At 39.0% G+C, this 21,657-nt stretch overlaps 1 protein-coding gene across 1 annotated transcript in view; it reads left to right on the plus strand.

Moving 5' to 3' along the window:
* The window catches only part of LOC128636604 (glutamate carboxypeptidase 2-like), a 345,394-nt gene that overhangs the window by 218,754 nt on the left and 104,983 nt on the right, over window positions 1-21,657 (plus strand). The window contains exons 13-14 of the mRNA XM_053689599.1: window positions 16,712-16,812; window positions 17,740-17,830. Of these exons, the coding sequence (XP_053545574.1) occupies window positions 16,712-16,812; window positions 17,740-17,830 (192 nt within the window). The remainder of the gene's footprint in view (window positions 1-16,711; window positions 16,813-17,739; window positions 17,831-21,657) is intronic.

A 21,657-nucleotide genomic window follows, 5' to 3' on the forward strand; every position in this document is an offset into this window, starting at 1 on the left:
AGTAATGGCACGAAAATGAGGCTCTGCCTACTACAGAGAAAGGCCCTTCCTGACTGGGAAGGTGTCTTAACAAGTGCCTGGTGCTAAAAAACGTTCCCCAATGTTATAAAAGTGTGAAATTCAATTTCAAACTGCATATAATACTTAAATAAAGCAATCGATTTAGCCCTTAAGAGTGTCTACCAGTGTATAGCCCATAATAAGCCCTTTATTCTGTTTGAGACTAAGAAAATGGCTTACCAATCCCCATGAGGGAAAATGACAGCCTTCCAGCATTACACAGTCTTGTTAGAAAAATGGCTAGTCATACCTTGAGCAGAAAAGTCTGCAAACTGTTCCCCCCAACTGAAGTTCTCTCATCTCAACAGTCCTGTGTGGGAACAGCAACTGATTTTAGTTACTGTCTGCTAAAATCATAATCCTCTTTTAAACAGAACTCTTCATCTCTTTCTGTTTCAGAGTAAATAGTACATACCAGCACTATTTTAAAATAACAAACTCTTGATAGAAGAATAAAAAACTACAACTAAACACCACAAACTCCTCACCATCCCCGAGGAGATGCTACTTGTTCAGAGCGGCAAGGAGAATGACTGGGGGGGCGGAGCCTGGGAGGGACTATATGGACAGCTCTTGCTGTGTGCTCTCCTTGCCTTTCCCTGTGGGGGAGGAGAATATCCCACAAGTAATGGATGACGCCGTGGACCGGACACACCAATGTTGGAGAAATAAGCTTTTTCCGTGTGACAGGTAGCAGGCGTATTACAAGTTGAAAGTAAAAAGTTTGCGCACAAGCGAAACCTGACACATGCTAACAAAGGGCTTTGAATGTCACAACCACATTAACTTTTTCTCCCCTATAGACTCCAATGGAGAGTGCAAAAGAAAAAATCCTAACACTTATCGCTCACACACTAACCCGACAGGAGTTATGATTATTTCACATTCCAATATTTGTCACGTACAGAAAAAAAAGCTATTTAAAAATGAAATAAAAAATAATAGATACTGTAAAAAAAATCTAAATAATCCATAGAATAGAATGACTCATTCTTAATGTTCACTAACCCAACACCACGTTAGACCTTAGGTGGGCCGATTTATCAAGTGTCAGATGGACATGATCCACTGTAGCGGATCATGTCCGCCCTACATCGATAAATCTCTACAGCATACGCTGTCAGCATTTATCATTGCACAAGCATTTTCGTGGCACATTCATGGCCGCTAGCCGGGAGTGTCAATCATCCTGATTGCATCCGATCAGGATGATTGCTATCCACCACCTCAGAGGTGGCGGAGGAGTTAAGGAGCAGCGGTCTTACGACCGCTTGATAAATCTATCCCCAAGTGTGAAACCCGAAGCACGTTGCGCATATTTTACGTTCCTATATTCTTCACATAGAAAATGTTTTAAGTTTTATTATTAAATAAATATTTATATTTATATTATTATAATGATAATGTAAAATAGATATCAATACCTATATATCTATAGAAAGAGATATACAGGTTTATACTGTACAGGTGGCCCTCGGTTTACAACGGTTCAATTTGCACCGTTTCAGAATAACAACCTTTTTTTTCAGTTATGTGAATGCTATTGAAAAGCATTGAGAAGCAGTGCATTGATTAAAATAGCCAGTAGGTAGAGCTGTCCGCTTGTGTTGCAGCAAAGATATGCAAGTCAAGCAAGCTGAAATTAATCAGTTTAACCAGACCTGAGCTTTCGAGCAGCTTGCAAAGGAACAAAATCTTCCTGTCTATAAATCAGTCCAGATGGGAATGCATAGAAAGAACTGTTAGCAGAAAAATGCAAGTAAAGTCTGTGTTGTGTGATTATTTGATTAGGTTTATAATGCTGTTTAGCAAATGTTTTTGTTCATTTAACTTAGTATAATTATATATTCTGTGTTGTGTGATTATTTTATTAGGTTTATAATGCTGTCTAGCATTTAAAATCTTAATTTCAAAGCTTTAAAAATAATGTATTAGGTGTTACTTATGCCAATTTTGAGAGGGGCCTGGAACCTAACTCCCGTAAACTGAGGGCTATATATATAGATATATATATAGATATATATATATATAGATATATTATAAAAATAGCACTTTTCTGTATATGAAGAACATTGGAATGTGAAATATATACAGTAAATATACAGTAAAACACATCACAAATACATATGTACACACTCTCGCTATTGTGTTTACTTTCAACGCTCATGCGTGCCACTAATCTAGCCCAGAATGTGTGTTGCCATGTTCTATATCTATGTTAAGGTCAGAAAAGGAGATTTTAAGAAGAGTATTTAAATTCATAATGGAATGAGATGGGGATACCCTGCGTTTAAGTGCACTGAGCTACTAAATCCTTACCACAATTGTTTGAAACTTTAAAAGCTTAGTACACAAGTTCCGGTATAGTGAACTCTTATGTGAGCTTGCAGGCTGGAAAGCATCACTATGACTCATTGAAAGATTAAAGACTGCCTGTCCACTACAGCTCCTGTGACATTTACATGCCGCATTTATAGTTATAGACATTTGCCAGAACAAACAAAGTCAATGACATTTTAGTATTACTCAGGTGTTGTTTTTTTATTTCCAAATTAAAGGGACACTGAACCCAAATTTTTTCTTTTGTAATTCAGAAAGAGCATGCAATTTTAAGCAACTTTCTAATTTACTCCTATTATCAATTTTTCTTCGTTCTCTTGCTATCTTTATTTAAAAAAGAAGGCCTCTAAGCATTTTTTTGGTTTCAGTACTCTGGACAGCACTTTTTTATTGGTGGATGAATTTATCCACCAATCAGCAAGGACAACCCAGGTTGTTGACCAAAAATGGGCCGGCATCTAAACTTACATTCTTGCGTTTCAAATAAAGGTACCAAGTGAATGAAGAAAATTTGATAATAGAAGTAAATTAGAAAGTTGCTTAAAATTTCATGCTCAATCTGAATCAAGAAAGAAACAATTTGGGTACAGTGTCCCTTTAAAGCAAATTTTCTCCTTTAAAATGCTGCAATTTAAAATATACATTTCTTTATTTAGCAACACAAAGGTGCATATTATCCATAGTGAACATGATCTCAGGAAGGAGAATAGTTCACACTATACAGACCTACCTCCCAAATTTGTATGTTTTAATTTTTCTAACTTATTACCAATTTTCTGAACAGATGTTGAATAGTGTTACACTGCCTAAAAGAAAATATAGTATGTAATTCTATAAGCAAACTAAAAGGAACAAAAAAAAGAAAAAGGTCAGAGCTACAAATTTACATACACACGCAAAGAAACATACACAGTTTACACATATTTCAAAATAATAATTCAGCTAATTGCAACTGTGTGTCTCAATGGTCTTTCTAAATCTTAATGTATCCATGTCTGTGTTTATTTAGCCCCTTAGTGACCAGATCATTTTTTCATTTTCTTACAGTTAAGGACCAGGGCTATTTTTACATTTCGGTGGTGCTTGTGTTTAGCTGTAAATTTTCTTCTTACTCATTTACTGTAGCCACACATTATATATATATCGTTTTTCTCTCCATTAAATGGACTTTCTAAAGATACCATTATTTTCATCATATCTTATAATTTACTATAAAAGAATTATAAAATATGATGAAAAAATGGGAAAAAAACACACTTTTTCTAACTTTGACTCCTAAAATCTGTTACACATCTACAACCACCAAAAAACACCCATGCTAAATAGTTTCTAAATGTTGTCCTGAGTTTAGAAATACCCAATGTTTACATGTTCTTTGCTTCCTTTTGCAAGTTATAGGGCAATTAGTACAAGTAGCACTTTGCTATTTCCAAACTATTTTTTTTCTTTCAAAATTAGTGATAGTTACATTGGAACACTGATATCTGTCAGGAATCCATGAATAACCCTTCACATGTATATATATTTTTTAGTGGACAACCCAAAGTATTGATCTAGGCCCATTTTGGTATATTTCATACCACCATTTCACCACCAAATGCGATCAAATAAAAAAAATTGTACACTTTTTCACAAACTTTAGGTTTCTCACTGAAATTATATACAAACAGCTTGTGCAATTATGTTAGCTTTAGTGTAGAGATGAGCCTCCCACCTGATACATCCCACCCCCTGATCCCTCCCTGACCCCCTCAAACAGCTCTCTTCCCTCCCCACCTCACAATTGTCACCGCCATGTTAAGTACTGGCAGAAAGTCTGCCAGTACTAAAATGAAAGGCATTTTTTATTTATTTTTTATTTTATAGTTATTCTGCAGTGTTGGATCCCCCCTTAGCCCCCAACCTCCCTAATCCCCACAAACAGCTCTCTAACCCTCCCCCCCCCCCCCCCCCCACCTCTACCTAGTTGCAGCCACCGTGGGTACTGGCAGCTGCCTGCCAGTACTCAGTTTGTTTTAAAAAAAAAGCATTTTTTTTTATAAATAAATAAATCCCAAATTTTCTGTAGTGTAGCTGCCCCTTCTCAATACCCTCCCCCTCCCAGATCCCTTTCCAAACATTTATTCCCCCCCCCCCTCTCCCTCCATCCCTTACGTTTCTGTAGGGTAGCGATCCCAGTCCCACCAGCTCATGCACACTCCCACACGCTCCCGCCCACCTGAGCACGCTCCTGTGCACCCACGCGCGCACCCGCCCCCCACTATAGGCACTATTATCCGACCTGAGAGTAAGTAGACCAGTGATGGGCCGCCCACCCACCTCCCTGCTATGGCTCCCACCCACCAACGATTGGCACCATCGCTGGCCAATGCAGAGAGGGCCACAGAGTGTCTCTCTCTGCATCAGTGTTTAAAAAAAGGGTATTGCAGGATGCCTCAATATCAAAGCATTACTGCAATACCCTGAACGTGTCTGGAAGCGATCAGGATCGCTTCCAGCGCTTGAAACCCCAGAGGACGTGTCAGGCACGTCCTTGGTTATTAACTGACACTTTTTTGTAGGACATGCCTGACACATCCTTGGTTGTTAAGGGGTTAAAGGGATAGGAAAGTCCAAATTAAACTTGCATGATTCAGATAGAGCATGTTATTTTAAGGCACTTTTAAATTAACTTCTATTTTCAAATATTCTCTTGTTATCCCTTTTTGAAAAACAACACGCACATATGCTACACTAGTGGGTGCTAGCAACTGATTGGTACCTGCAAATATTTGTCTCTTGTGATTGGCTAACTAAATGTGTTCAGCTAGTGGCCAGTATTGCAATGTTGTTCCTACAGCAAAGGATAACAACAAGATAATGGGGTCAATTCATTAAATGCCAGGGAGACATGATTCGCTGTAGACATTTAATATTGCACAAGCATTTCTTGTTAAATGCTTGTGCAATGCTGCCCCCTGCACATTCACGGCCATATGGGAAGCTGCTTCTTAACCTCTGTTTCTGGCGAGACATAAACTATGGGGTTAGATAGCAGCATCCGCTGCTTATTAAATCTACTTCAATAAAGCAAATTTAATAATAGAAGTAAATTGTAAAGTTGTTTAAAATTGTGTGTTCTATTCAAATCATGAAAGAAAATGTTGGGATTTCCTGTCCCATTTTTGTATAACATTAATGGTATAACAATGAAATGCACTATTTTTAAACAAGATCTTTCTTTTTTAATCTGAGCTTAACCTTTGAAAATTGTTCAAGATAAGGATGAATGGTCCTGACTGGCTCACTGGACCTATCCATATTTAGAGTGGAACACAATTGTACTGGCTTCACTTCTTTTATTATATTGTAGCCCCAATTCTGTAGATAAATACATGAACCAATGAGTCCACAGCACCATAGGTATCCACAAAATCCAATATCTTTATTGAAGCATGTTATAACAAACAGTCATGCATGACCATTTCTTTTAACATGCTTCAATAAAGATATTGGATTTTATGGATACCTATGGTGCTGTGGACTCATTGCTACACTTGCTGATATTGCTACATTTGCTGATATAAGCTGGTCTTACTTGCGCCATACCTAAGAGGTGAGAATCTGATTGCTGTACTTAGAATTTTTAGTGGTAAAATACATAGTAAAATAATGTTTTCTAGTAAAATAGAGTGTATACTAGAATATATCTGTCTCTTTATAAAGTTTCTAGTCTGTGGCCATTGTATGGAAAAACTACTCATATGCAGAATAGTTTAATATATGTAAAAATCATGGGCGTCCGAAGGGGGGAATGCCCCCCTCCAAGGATTTTGTTCCAGGTAAAAAGTCAAGACCATTTTGGCAAGCACGCAGCTAGATTAAACCTTACTCTTTTATTTTGCTTTTAAAATAAACTTTACTCTTCTAGCTATGTGCTTTTAAGAGAGTGCCTGACTTTCTATGTGTTGTGTTAATATTTTTGTTTTGTCATTTACTACATGGACTTTGCACCCAGGCTGTCCTAAGGTTAACCATCTGAGTTGCTGAGAGCTGTACATCTTTCTGTGACTACTGATGAGTACCCAGGGCAGTCTATTTAGTGTTCTCTCGGGACAGTCCCGAATTGAGGGGTGTTTCCCGCTGTCCCTGTGAGAATATGGTCTGTCCCGCATTGCCCAAAGCCCCCATGCCGCTGTACTGTTTAGTTTTTTTTATTATTATTATTATTTCTATTGGGTCCTCCTGCTTATTGTTATGTCATTGGTCTACTCAAGCACGTGATCATAGGCGGGCTCCGTGCTAAAAGTGTAAAAGCTAGTCTCTTTGTATGCGGAGGCAGCTCTGGAAGCAGTTCTACTGTAAGTCATTCTCGTCATGACTCGTAACTTCCACTCAATATGTTGTGAACTATTCTGAGCTCAGGTGGGTGCAACTGGTGCTGGGGTCATCTAATGTGAAAAAAACATATATTAGGTGTTTATCTGCAGACTATCATAATTCCCCACTTAAAGGGCCATAATACCCAAATGTTTAAACACTTGAAAGTGCTGCAGCATAGCTGTAAAAAGCTGACTAAAAAATATCACCTGAACATCTCTATGTAAAAAAGAAAGATATTTTACCTCAAAAGTTCCTCAGTAGCCACCTCCCATTGTAAAGGATTTCTAAGCAGCATATTAGTATGTCTGTCCCGGGACAACTGAAAGGATGAGCTTCGTGCACTCTCATATTATTTCACCAATCAGGTAAAGGAAGCTTACTATGAAATCTCATGAGAGTTAAGTCAAATCTCATGAGATCACAGTAAGAGTTCATGACCTCAGCACTGCTGATGCTGATTGGCTGCTGTTCATTTCTTCATTTTTTTTTATTTTTACCTGCAGCTGGGAGCAGCTGAGTATAACTTTTTACACAGAACTTACTCTACTGAGCTGAGGAGATTGTGAGGTAAAATATCTTCCTTTTTTACATAGAGATGCTCAGGTGATATTTTCCTGTCAGCTTTTTACAGTTATACTGCATCAGTTTCAAGTGATTTAGCATATGAGTATTATGTCCCTTTAAGTAGTCACTGTGAAGAGATCGGCTAGGCCACGGATCCTGTGCTGAAGTGCTTTACTTAAGCCTAATCAATATTTCATTAAATAGCCTCCGCGAGTGAAGCTTAGTAAGGACAGTTATAGTCTCTCAACACACTGGGGTATGTTGCAGCCCATCCCGCGGTGGTAAACTCTATATAATGTAATCTGAGCACCCTCTCTGTCTAGCACCTGCTGTACTCAATCACTGTCCTTACTAAGCTTCACTCGCAGAGGCGATTTAATTAAATATTGATTAGGCTTAAGTAAAGCACAACAGCACAGGTTGCCCAGGGTCTGTGGCCCAGCCGATGTCATCACAGTGACTGTGGATATATGACAGCCTTCAGATAAACACCTAACAACATATGTTTTTTTGGACTAAGTATTTTGAAACAATTCTTATTTGTAAGCTCAAAGTGTTGCTATGACCCACTAAAGAGTTACTGAAGGTAAAATAATTTATTATAAAAAACTAAAACTACATTTATTGTTGTAGTACTGCTTAAAAACAACAACTGAAATGCACATATGCTTCTTCAAATCTGAAAGCTTCATTACAGTGATGTAAGTGACAGATGTGACTGTATAAGCAAAAAGTGAATAAGTGCCTTTATTTTTTTCTTATTTCACCAATTAAACAAAACCATAAAATATATAAGTTTGTTCCAGGGTTTGACTATTAGCTCTTAAAGGGACACCACCCTCATTTTATATTTATACACCCACATACATTTTACACATACAAAATAAAGCACTGAGTTACAAAAGATCTGAATAATTTAAAAGCATTAAATGTGTAATTTTGTTAGGAAAATATGGTTTACACTCCAAGGACATATCCTTTGATAAGTAATTTAAAGGGATAGGGAAGACAAAATTAAACTTGCATGATTCAGATAGAGCATGCTATTTTAAGACACTTTTAAATTCACTTCTATTTTCAAATGTACTTTAGTCTCTTGGTATCATTTGTTGAAAAATAATATGTACATATCCTCCAATACTGGGAGATAGCTGGTGACTGGTTGCTGCACACATTTGTATTTTGTCACTGACTGATTAGATGTGTTCAGCTAGAAGTTCTTTAATGCTCCTTCTGCAAAGGATATCAAGAGAATAAAGCAAATTTGGTTATAGAAGTAAAGTAGAAAGTTATTTAAAATTGCACGGTCTAACAGAATAATAAAATAAAAAATTGGGGTTTAAGTAGATAAGTATTTTTTTATCTTATCTGCTAAAGCCTATTAGGGTATATGAACTACTACACTCATCAAGCAATCACTGTGTACACTATAGCAAGGTTTAGCTTCTGAATTCTGGAGTATGGATTTAACCTCTTGTGGAAATTGCAAAAACATAAATTTTCAGATTAAAATTACAGGACATGGGACAAAAAAAATCCATACACAAGACATATCTAATTTTAAAATTAAAAAAATAAATAAATATATGCGCATTTTTTAATATACATTTTCTTTATGTCTTGCATTCAAAGAGATGGTAATGTGCGATTGTTACAGAGACATTGTACGTGCGTGTTTGGGGGGGTTGGCAGTTGAGCTCTGTTATTGGAATAAAAAAGTCTCTCTTTGGATCTTTAAAATGTTGGGAGGTATGCAAAGAGGCTGGCTCACCCTTGCTTGTATCTCAGTGTGTTTGGTTGAAGACATGCATTGTGAGAAAGAGACCTTGATGTAATCCTGGGCCTTTCACCATTTAGACAAATGCTGTCATTTTTCGATTTTGGTTTAAATCTAGCTGTGTGCTTGCAAGAGAGTGCCAGACTTTCTATGTGTTCTGTGTATGTATGTATGTATGTATATATATATAATTAATATGTACCAGCTAGTACAGAATTATAATTGGACTGTGATCTGGGACCCACCTGCCTTAAATACTGAGATGAGGCCTCAGGTGCAAGGAGGTTTAAACAAATTAATTGAACTTAATAAAGAAAAGAAATTTAAACCTTATCCAGCACTACACATAAAGTTATGTATAAATATAGAGAAGGAGCTGTGAACCACTCAGACTAAACACACATACACGGTTGTCTATGATAATGCAACAAAATCATTTATTACTTTGATTTTAGAAAAATAATGTGCAAAGATGAAACAAAAAGAAATGATACAATTCATCATCCATTAAGCATATGCAGTACATTCGTTACCCCTCACACGCACAGAAGAGCTCATCTTATCCAAAGTTTCAGTGCGTCCACTGTAAAATGCAAAAAAGCCGTGTTAAAATGGGGACGGCGGGGGCGGGGGGGAGGGCGCGCGGGGGGATTCAACCCGGCGGGGCCGGCTGGCCCGGGTCTTTTTTCCCAGGGACGTCCCGGTCTCGACCCCCTCCCCCCCGGGTCTCCTGCAGGGTGCACTTCCTCCGTGGCGGTGTGCCGCGACTGGCCCCGAGCCGGCCGGGAAGGCCCAGGGGGGGAAGGTGTCCGGGCCTTACACCCCCCCGGCCTGGCTTCGCCGTCGCCCGAAGCAAAGGAAGCAGACTGCCGCCGCGCCCTCCCCCTCCTTCCCCGCCGTCCCCGTCCCGCTCCCCCCCTTCCCCTTCGCTGGGGAGGGGGCGGGGGCAGTGAGGGGGGGACTGGGCCCCCTGCTCCCGGCACGGCTGTCAACCGGGGCGGACCGTTTTGAAATTACAGTTACTTCTGACCGGATCCTTTATACTTCACTATGGATATCTTTGGAAAGGTGGTGAGCGGGAGTTATCTTGTTCCAACGAAAAACACGGGGGTGAAGAATCTCTGTTATTCAGGTAATAACATTCAGCGGCTCAGCGTTATACCTGATATGAAATTGGACGCTGTCATCCCTGCTGAGTGAAACACTTGGCCCCTTTTGGCATTAGTTCAGCTCCCTTTTGTGTAGAGCGAGTGAAGGGGATTTCCTACAGGGACTTGGTCATACAAATCTGCCCCAACAGTGTTATTTGAACACCTGCAAACACGCTCTGTACCACGGTAAACTTTCCTATATAAGATCCAGTCAGGCATACATATTAAGAAGAGTGTCGTTTATGTTCTAGCTGAACTGTACTTTAACACGGCTTTTTTGCAGTGGACGCACTGAAACTTTGGATAAGATGACCTCTTCTGTGTGCTGGATAAGGTTTACATTTATTTTCTTTATTAAATTCATATATATATATATATATATATATATATATATATATATCAATGTTTCCTCTAAGGTGCACGGCCACGCTTCCCTCTCTGTGTAGCGCAGGCAGCACATCAGGCTGCTCAACACAGGGAGGATGGGTAAAGGATTTTTTTTTTCTTCCACAGTGCTGGTCTCCAGAAAAATTTAGCCGCAGGACAGCCCGACACTGTTAAAATAAAAAAAAATCCCTTTCACATTTCTCCGGTGTTGCACAGCTCAATCTGTTTCCTGTGCCACACTGAGGGTAAATTACCTAAGCTGACTGACAGCTGTGTGCGTCTCCTTGTGAAAGGGGGATTGCTGAAATGAGCGTAGGAGTTTTGCTGACATCATCAGCAGGTGCCATAGACACTCCACATGTCTATAGCAATAACAAGTGGGGGTTACCCCTACACCAAGACAGCAGAGTTTCTCAGTGGATATTGTATTGGATCTATCAAACCGCAAGTATATTGGCTGATCCATGCTGTCATTTGATATATATAAAGAGACTGACCTTGCTGTATGGGGTGGACAAGGGTTATGTGATACCTTATTTTCCCCCATTATTTGATACTAACAAGCATTTTGTCTGGCAGTGCCATATGGGAGATTGGCCTCTAGTTATCAATGTCTGTTGGACCTGATCTGACAGTGCGGATCAGGTCCGACAGACATCGCTGAATATGGGGACAATACGCTTGCCGTATTCAGCATTGCACCAGCAGCTCACAAGAGCTGCTGGTGCAACGCCTCCCCCTGCAGATTCGTGGCCAATCGGCCGCCAGCAGGGGGGTGTCAATCAACCCGATCGTACTCGATCGGGTTGAATTGCGGCGATGTCTGTCCGCCTGCTCAGAGCAGACGGACAGGTTATGGAGCAGCGGTCTTTGTGACCGCTGCTTCATAACTGCTGCAGGCTCGCCAGAGACACGGTGCATCAAGCTCCATTTGGAGCTTGATACATATGCCCCTATGTCATTAATATGTGTGGATAGAGAAACATTATTAATCTATGCTTATGAGCATGGGGTATGAACTGCTAACAAAATGATTGCACATAGCGTCTAATGGGAAATGCATACATGTACATTACATCAATACCTCCATAAAGTTTCATGCTGGGATATAACTAAGTGACATTACATTTACTATGTCTCTGAATATATGTTGGATATCTATATTCATATAGAGACTGCAGCTTTATACATTGCACTGAGTGGTGATATACTGATGTGAAAGTGGACTTTTTAGTTACATTGATCTTTTTTCACTGACTGATGACCCTTGGGACACTTTGGGGTGTTGTTGATTTTTTTTTCCCTTCCATTTTATTTAGTAAGTGTGAAATGAAATAATGAGTGGGTGAATGATTTGGGGTCATTATAGCTATTTTGTGTTTTTGAAATATGATTATATCTGAGTAAAATATTCTATTTTGGATGTGCTGGGATCTTATATATATATTGTTACGGTACCAACAGTGTACCAAGGGTTAATACCAGATGAACAATGTCCTGCATAGGGAATCAGCAATTCACAACCCAGCCAGTTTCAGGTTTAAAACAGAATGACATTTATTAAAGGCTAGATGCCTAGTATTTATACAGGTTTGACCCCAGATGGGGGGGTTGAAAGACTCTTGTACATTTAGATAAAAAGGGGAAGACGCCCTTTTATGAAACAGTAGAATTACATTACTTAAATACTTTACTTAGGCAGATAACAACTTAAACACATTTGGCTTGTCTTATCACCTAGCGTCTGCTCTCTGAGGGTGATTAAACAATGGCCTGTTTATTACTTAAATGTAATTATAGCACACAATAGCTGAGGCCAGAAAACCTGTCTTTAGAAATTAGATTCTTAGCTAAACACAATTAACTCCTTCAGTCCTGACAGAAGGGTCTGTCACATATCTCCCCCCTTGTGGAACACTCCGGCAGACCCGGCTTGACCCTTTGGCGGGTCAACCTGGGGATGACCGGACTAGGAGGTGGTAGGCATGTCAGTTTGCCAGGACAATCCATCTGTATTCCCGTTATGAGAGAGAAATCCTGTCCATACAAAGAAGGGTTCAACTTCCTCAGTGCCCAGACTAGGGCTAAACAGTCCTTCAAAATCCCATCAGCTTCTTTACGAGTTTTCTGTACCTGCTCTTTATAGGTATCCACAATCCCTTCATACTGACATAGGGTGCCCTTGAGTTGCTGCACCTCACTATGAGCCAGCGTCAGCTTCTCCTCAAGTGTCGCTAAGTTTGTCTTTAATGTTTCATGTCCCACTCTCAAGCTGGTGTTTTCTGCAGTCTGTCGGTGCAGCTTGTCTAGCAGAGATTCACGTTCTAAACGTGCTTTTTCCTCTGCGCTCCTCTTCTCCTTCATCAGCGCATTGTAACGGGACTTCCACGTATCAATAGCGGATAGAGATTTACTGAGCTCAGCGTCCTGGGGCTTAGCAGCAGGGGGGTCAGTCTCTGCTGCACGGATCTGAGCACGAGTAGTCACAGGGTTAACATCAGCGGGACCCATGGGAGCATAGGCAGAAACAAGGGGAGCCAAGTCATTTCCAAGAAGAACATCAGCAGGTAAGTCCTTCTTGACCCCCACATTCACAGGTCTAGCGCCCACTCCCCAATCCAAATGTACCCTGGCAACAGGTAGGCTGAACACATCGCCCCCTGCTACCCTCACAGCCACAGTGTCTCCAGTGTACTGTTTCTCAGACACCAAGTTCTTTTGAAGCTAGGTCATGGTAGCACCAGTATCCCGTAGACCACTGACCTTCTTCCCATTCACTTTAACCAGTTGCCGGTTATTCCGGTGGGCAGCTTGCACAAGGTCTGCCTCATGTAGGATGCTCCAGCATTCTTGCGCCTCTACGTAGCGGGCCGCAGGCTGAGGGTTACGTGTGATTCCGCCGGCAGGTCTTCTCCAGGACTGTGCTTGGTTCGCTGCATTTAGGGGACACTCTGGTCTTTTGTGCCCTAGTTGCTTACATCCAAAGCATCGAATCGGTTGTGAGTAGCCCCGCAAATTGAACCGGGCTCTCTGAGGGTAGTTCGTGGCCAGATGCCGTGTGGTATAGCGGTGCGCCGGGGGTTGGTAACTGGCAGCTGCTGGGGTGACTGGGGGTCTGTACTCCACTCTAGCAGGGGGCTTAGTGGTAGCAGTGTCCAGTTTGCGGGCATCCGTATACTCATCTGCCAAGCGAGCCGCTTCATGCAGGGTGGAGGGTTTACGGTCCCGAACCCACTCTCGAACTCCTGCGGGTAACTTGTCGAAGCAATGTTCCAACAGGAATAGCTGCAGCACCTCTTCCCCAGATACGGCTTGGCACCCCGCTATCCAGTGAGCTGCTGTGCGGTGCACCTTACATGCCCACTCAAGGTAGGAATCTCCAGCTAATTTAACAGTGTCTCTGAACCGCCTCCGGTATGCCTCCGGTGTAACCGCATACCTGGAGAGCAGAGCCTCTTTTACAGTATTATAATCCCCGACTTCCTCATCTGGAATGGCCCGAAAAGCCTCACTGGCCCGGCCGGATAATTTTCCGGATAATATCGTGACCCAGTCCTCTGCGGGTACCTTGTGTAGTGCACATTGCCTCTCAAAATCCGCAAGGTAACCATCAATCTCTCCTTCTGTTTCCAGGAAGTTTTTAAAAGCTGCAAAATTTACTTTTCTCTTTTCCACTGGGTTTGCTGCAGCGCCGCTTTGGCGAAGTAGGTTGGCCTCCACAGCTGCTATGACCCGGTCGATAATTTCCGCAGATGGGTTGGGGCCATAATATGCCAGTCTTATTTTAACCGCCCGATCAAAGCTTGCTTCTTCAGGGGTTCTGTCTGCTATGCTGGGCCCATTGGTTCCTTCTGTTCCTGGTACTCTTTCCATCTTAGTCAGTATTGTAATAATCCCCCTCTTCCTGAGGTTACTGGCTTGTGTAGTTGCTCTTCTGGGCGATAAGGTTCATTCCGTCGCTTGCCACCAATGTTACGGTACCACCTGTCTTTAGAAATTAGATTCTTAGCTAAACACAATTAACTCCTTCAGTCCTGACAGAAGGGTCTGTCACATATATATATATATATATATATATATATATATATATATATATATATATACACACACAAATATTTTAGCTTCGGTGTACTTGCTCAATGCCGCACACAAGTGGTATCAATCCCGCACAAGGAAAAAAATAATTGCACACAAGGAAAAAAAAATTAGAGGGAACATTGAGATTGGAGGGGGGGGTGTTGCCCGCCTGAAAATATTCTGTGGACACCCGTGGTAAAAACTCCCAATTCCTAATTAAATCCCCGTAATGTGCAATGTAATTAAATTAAATCCCTGTAATGTGCTATGATGTATATAGCTAGAACTGGAAGAGGAATCAGAGTTGTTGAGAGAATTAATTAAGGCTGCACAAGCGGAAAGGGAGAAATATATGATGAGTCATCTATCTTTTAGTTTTGATGATATTTGCTCTCATTTCTATTGAATGTTTTTGTATGTGTCTCATTTTCTTCCCATGCTACATGACTAGTGATACATAAATAGAATTTATGAAAAAACAAATGTAGTGTTGTTTTATATAAATTATAGAAGGACACCATTTTTAATAAAACCAATTTAATCACAGCAAATAATAACATGCAATTTTTCCAGTTATCGTTGCTTTTGACACCATTTCCGTCACCTTCTGGGGTAAAAAGATGCTATTAAACAAGTAGCGAGAGTGTATGCCACTAAACTAAACACTGCATCTCTCAGCCCTTTTTATAAACATTTTCGTGGTCAGCAAGTATTTTTGTATGTTTTTTTGAGAAAATCTAATTGCTTTTATAACTGACATTTATGTATCTCAGATATGAGATAAGCCTTAGAATGTTTTTTAAAGTGATAGTAAAGGTGGCCTTGTTACTAATATGCAATGGATCTGCATTACATTACATATGTGAAAGGTTGTGTAAGTGTTGCATGTATATAAGATGTAAATACAATAGTTTTTCTTACTTATGACTGCCTCTTCCACCAGCCTCACTGTTAAACAACTTTTTTTCAACTTGTTACACTACTGACCACAAGACGGAAGAATAACGTAAAAAAATATATATTTTGCGGAGCATAAAATCCAAAATGTAACAATATTTATTGTTGGCACATAATGCAAGAGGAAAAGATAATGGTCTAAAAATAGCTGTGCCATATGGAACATGGAAATCTATTAAAGCACACTCCTCATTAAAGGGCCACTAAACCCAAAATCTTTCTTTCATGATTCAGATAGAACATACAAATTTAAACAACATTACAATTTACTTCTATTATTTATTTTGCTTCATTTTTGAGATATCCTTATTTGAAGAAAAAGCAATGCACATGGGTTAGCCAATCACATGAGACTTCTATGTGCAGCAACCAATCAGCAGCTACTGAGCATATCTAGATATGCTTTTCAGCAAAGAATATCAAGAGAATAAAACAAAGTTAGATAATAGAAGTAAATTAGAAATATGTTTAAAAATGCATTCTCTTTCTAAATCATGAAAGAAAAAATGTGGGTATCATGGCCCTTTAAGTACCTTGGGGTAGATTTATTAAGCAGCGGATGCTGCATCGATGGTCCGCCAGAAATGGAAGTTAAGAAGCAGCGGTTGTAAGACCACTGCTCCTTAACTTCTCGCCCATATGAAGGTGACGGACAGCGAATCATGTACACTCGACCTTTGGTAAATCTACCCCATGGCTTTGATAAATTGGGCCCTAAATTTGTTATTCATTATCTTTTTAAAATTAAGATGAGGTGGTCCAAATCTTTATATATTTATAAAAATATCAAGCTGCCATGTTTCTGACTTTTGATGGTGGACTATTTCTCTCTTCCTCTTTCTCTTTCTTGAGAATTAAATTAATATTTAGTTTTTTACATTTCTACTAGAACCGGTTTCTTCAGCTATATATTGCTGAGGCTTGAACACATGCTTTTAACAAATTAAACAGTGAAAGAGCTTTATTGAAGTTTTTAATTTAAACATTCATTCTTAGGAATATTTGTTCTAAAAGGTTATTTATTTTTCGGTATTAGGTTGAAAATCCAAATCCAAAAGAGGTGCAAGCTGGTCGCAAAACTGTATATGATACCTGGCTTGCAAGTTTGCCATCTTCCCATGATGCAACTGTCCCACGGTAAGTAAATCCTTTACCTAAATTATTAATGTCAGAATAAAGTATCTGGGTTGAGCTGAATTTAAACCCTATCTATAAGCAGAAACTCCTGTTTGTACAGAAGGAAACTATCTCTTATGAAACAGAACACTGATTAGCAAAGCAAACAGAACAAAAAATGGGCAAGATTACCAGTCGTGCGTTATGAGTTTTCCATGCGCGGTATGATCTTTTTGCAATCAATTTCCATTGCGCAGCTATTACAAGTCTTGCAAAATGGTGATTGTGCATGCCTTTTACGCAACAATCCTTTCTGTGCTCGCAGATCTGTAGTTAACAGTTTTGCACAACATAAAAGTTTCACAAAACACTTCAAAAATACATTAAAAAGTACAGTTACACTCATATAAACAATGTCTAGAAAAAAACTATTTAAAACATATATTGCACACAAAAGTTATAAGGGCTAAAAGATAGGAGATCTCGGGTGATAGAAAAAAAAAGCAGACACAGGGATTTTACATTGACATACATACACATACATAGAGAAACGTGGATTTATATGCATAGAGATATGTTTAACTATGCAGATAATGAAAATATTTCACCTTACAATCTTATGCACATTAAACAATATCTCAGAGGGATATTTAAAAACTATTTGGATATAGATCTCTAGATATCTAACATATATATATTTATAAACATATCTCACAATAAATAGATATATGAGTTAACAAATCATCACATATATAGAGAATTTTTTTTATAAACTAGGCAATAAGCCTGCCCACAGGCTTTGCAACTAAATCACAAAGGTGACTTCAACTAGCAATCTGTAACAAATATCAGCAATTACAAAATACAGTTCATTACAAACAATCTACACTCAAAAGAAATTATTTCAAATAAAAAATAAAAAAATAGATTTTATTTTCTATTTTGCAGTGTTGGGGATCTTGGCTCTGCGAGTGATTATTCCTCCTTTCTACAAATTGTTGGGATTTCCGCAGTAGATGTGAGATACACCTATGACCCGGTACTATAAAGATCAAAATATAAATGTATTGCATTTGCTGTGTGTGTATGTGTGTGTGTGGGGGGGGGGTTCTCTTAGTAATGGTTGAAAACATTAATTGGATCAACTTTTATTCACCAGATTTTTATTTAAGACTTTCTGGATGATTTCTATCTATTAACATACAAATATTTGTATACATGTCATGTTCCAAATATTTAGTTTTCCCTAAATCTTACTTCATATACAGCTGTGAAATTAGATTTAAAAACCTACTGTGTGCATTAGAAATGTCCCTTAAAGAGATATTAAAGGGCCTGTAGGAAATAATGTTATATAATTCTGCACATAGGGCAGAAATATATAACATTAGCTTAGCTCCAGATTTCTAAAGTGAATAGTTAAAAAGATATCACGCAAAGAAAACAGAACACCGCTCTTGGCTCTACTGAGCGAGTCTGTTTTCTTCTCCTAAGCGCATCTGGGCACGCTGTCTAATCACAGCCGGCCTGATCACGCTATTAAAATCAATGTAGCTCGCTCCCGCTACCCGACCAGAGTGGAAGCGAGCTACATTGATTTTAATAGCGCGATCGGGCGAGCTGTGAATTGAAAGCGTGCCCGTGATGCGCTTAGCAGAAGAAAACAGACCCGCTCAGAAGAGCCAGGAGCGGTGTTCTGTTTTCTTTGTGGGATATCTATTTAACTATTTACTTTAGAAATCGGGAGCTAAGCTAATGTTATATAATTCTGCACTATGTGCAGAATTATATAACATTCGGCTAGATTACGAGTTTGGCGTTAGCGAAGACTTGTGCCTGTCCGGATGTCCTCTTCTGCCCCATCAGTGCCCGGCTAGCTGAAAACGGCTCAAGGTAGGGTGATCTTCAATGGGGTAGTGTTAGGTTTTTTTAAGGGGGGATCGGGTGGGTTTTAGAGTAGGGGTGTGTGGGTGGTAGGTTGTAAAAGTTGGAGGGGGTATTGTATTTCTTTTGTTTACAGGTAAATGAGCTGATTATTTAGGGGCAATGCCCTGCAAAAAGCCATTTTAAGGGCTGGTAAAAGAGCTGGTTACTTTGGGGCAATGCCCCGCAACAGGCCCTTTTAAGGGCTATTTGTAATTTAGTTTAGGATAGGGAATTTTATTATTTTGGGGGGCTTTTTTATTTTATTAGGGGGATTAGATTAGTTGTAATTAGATTAAACTTCTTGTAATATTTTTTAATTTTTGTAATTTAGTGGGGATTTTTTGTACTATAGTTTAGTTTATTTAATTGTATTTTATTTTAGATAATTGTAGTTAATTTATTTAATTAATTTATTGATAGTGTAGTGTTAGGTGTATTTGTAACTTAGGTTAGGATTTATTTTACAGGTGATTTTGTAATTATTTTAACTAGGTAGCTATTAAATAGTTATTAACTATTTAATAGCTATTGTACCTAGTTAAAATAAATACAAACTTGCCTGTAAAATAAATAAAAATCCTAAAATAGCTACATTGTAATTATTAGTTATATTGTAGCTATCTTATGGTTTATTTTATAGGTAAGTATTTATTTTTAAATAGGAATAATTTATTTAATTATAGTAATTTTATTTAGATTAATTAAAAATAGATTTAAGTTAGGGGGGGTTAGGGTTAGACTTAGGTTTAGGGGTTAATACATTTATTATAGTGGTGACGATGTCCGGCCGGCAGATTAGGGGTTAATAATTGTAGTTAGGTGGCAGCGACTTTGGGGGTGGCAGATTAGGGGTTAATAACTATAATGTAGGTGTCGGCGATGTTGGGGGCAGCAGATTAGGGGTTCATAAGTATAATGTAGGTGGTGGCGGTTTACAGAGCAGCAGATTAGGGTTTAAAAATATTATGCAGGTGTCGGCGATGTCGGGGGAGGCAGATTAGGGGTTAATAAGTGTAAGGTTAGGGGTGTTTAGATTCGGGGTTCATGTTACGGTGTTAGGTGTAGACTTAGAAAGTGTTTTCCCATAGGAAACAATGGGGCTGCGTTAGGAGCTGAACACTGCTTTTTTGCAGGTGTTAGGTTTTTTTTCAGCCAATTCTGTCCCATTGTTTCCTATGGGGAAATCGTGCACGAGCACGTTTTGCCAGTTTACCGCTACTCTAAGCAACGCTGGTATTACAGGTAGAAGTGGCGCTAAATTTGCTCAACGCTCACTTTTCTGAGGCTAACGCAGCCATTCAGAAAACTTGTAAAACCAGCGTTGTTTAAAGTGAGCGCTAAAAAAAAAAGGAGCTTTAGCAATGCTAGTCTTTACCGACAAAACTTGTAATCTAGCCGATTATTTCCTAGGTTTACTGGCCCTTTAATAATTTAGTACTAGATTACGAGTGGAGCACTATTTATTGCTCCTGCTCGCACACCAACTCGGCTAGAAGAATTTTTTTGTGTCTAAGTTTTGAATATTTCAACTACAATAACATATTCCCCCATAGAAGTCAATGGATCGCGAAAAGTGTAAAAAAAAAAAAAACACACCTTACTTGGGCGTGAACCAAACCGAATTTTCTCAGTTCGGTAACCCAACATATATATTGATATTTCACATTCTAATGTTCTGTACATAGAATAATATGTTAAATACATATTTCTATATATATATATATATTTATATATATATATCTGATGTTATTTTGGTAAAATATATATCTATACCTATATATATATATATATATATATATATATAAATTTATATATATATATATATATATATATATATATATATATATATATATATATATAATGTCCACAGTAAAGCGCACTCCCACTTTAAAGACAACTACCAGTGTGCAGGCAAGCACAAATTACAATACTGAAAAATGCATGCACTTGCTGGATTTGTGCAGACAAAGTGCTTTATTGGCACATCAAAAAACAAGTAACGTTTCGGTGATCAATCATTCCTTCATCAGACCGGTGACGGTGACGTGAGTGTGCTGTACATCTTTTCTTATATTATTTTTTTTATTTTGAAGTCACCCAGTTTGTAGTTTATTGCACTAGGTACACCCCCCGCGCGCTTGTATTTTATCTATTCCATATATATATATATATATATATATATATATATATATATATATATATATATATATATATATATATATATATATATATATAACTCTGCGCTCAGCCTGGCCAAACAAGTCTATTTTTCCTCCCTTGTGTCATTTCATGCATCCAACCCCAGAAAGCTGTTCTCAACCTTTAACTGCCTTCTACGTCCGCCTGCACCCCTGCCCACTACCAACCTTACTGCTCAGATTATTACTGTTCACTTAAAAAATAAAATTGACACCATTAGGAAAGAGATCTGCACCTCACACCCTTCAAACCCAGCAATCCTACCCACCCCTTCTATTAACAAAACTCTATGCTACTTCCCTCCTGTAACAGAGGAAGAAGTCTCTGTACTCCTATCCTTAGCTCATCTCACAACCTGACCACTTGACCCTATTCTTTTACAACTTCTTCCCCCTCTCTCTGCTTCCCTAACCCCTACCCTAACTCATCTCTTTAAACAAGCTTTCACCGCTGGAACATTTCTGGATACATTCAAGCATGCGTCAATCATACCAATCCTAAAAAAGCCCTCGTTTGACCCCTCCACCCCTTCTAACTATCAACCGGTCTCCTTACTTCCTTTTGCTTCAAAATTATTGGAACGACTGGTCTACAATCGGCTAACTCAATTCCTCACAACTAACTCTTTACTTGATCCACTACAATCTGGTTTCCGCCCTAAACACTCAACAGAAACTGCTCTTGCTAAAGTAACAAATGACCTGTTATCAGCTAAAGCAAAAGGCCACTACTCCTTACTAA

Source organism: Bombina bombina, chromosome 1 (genome assembly GCF_027579735.1).
Source record: "Bombina bombina isolate aBomBom1 chromosome 1, aBomBom1.pri, whole genome shotgun sequence".
In the NCBI taxonomy this organism is placed as follows: domain Eukaryota; kingdom Metazoa; phylum Chordata; class Amphibia; order Anura; family Bombinatoridae; genus Bombina; species Bombina bombina.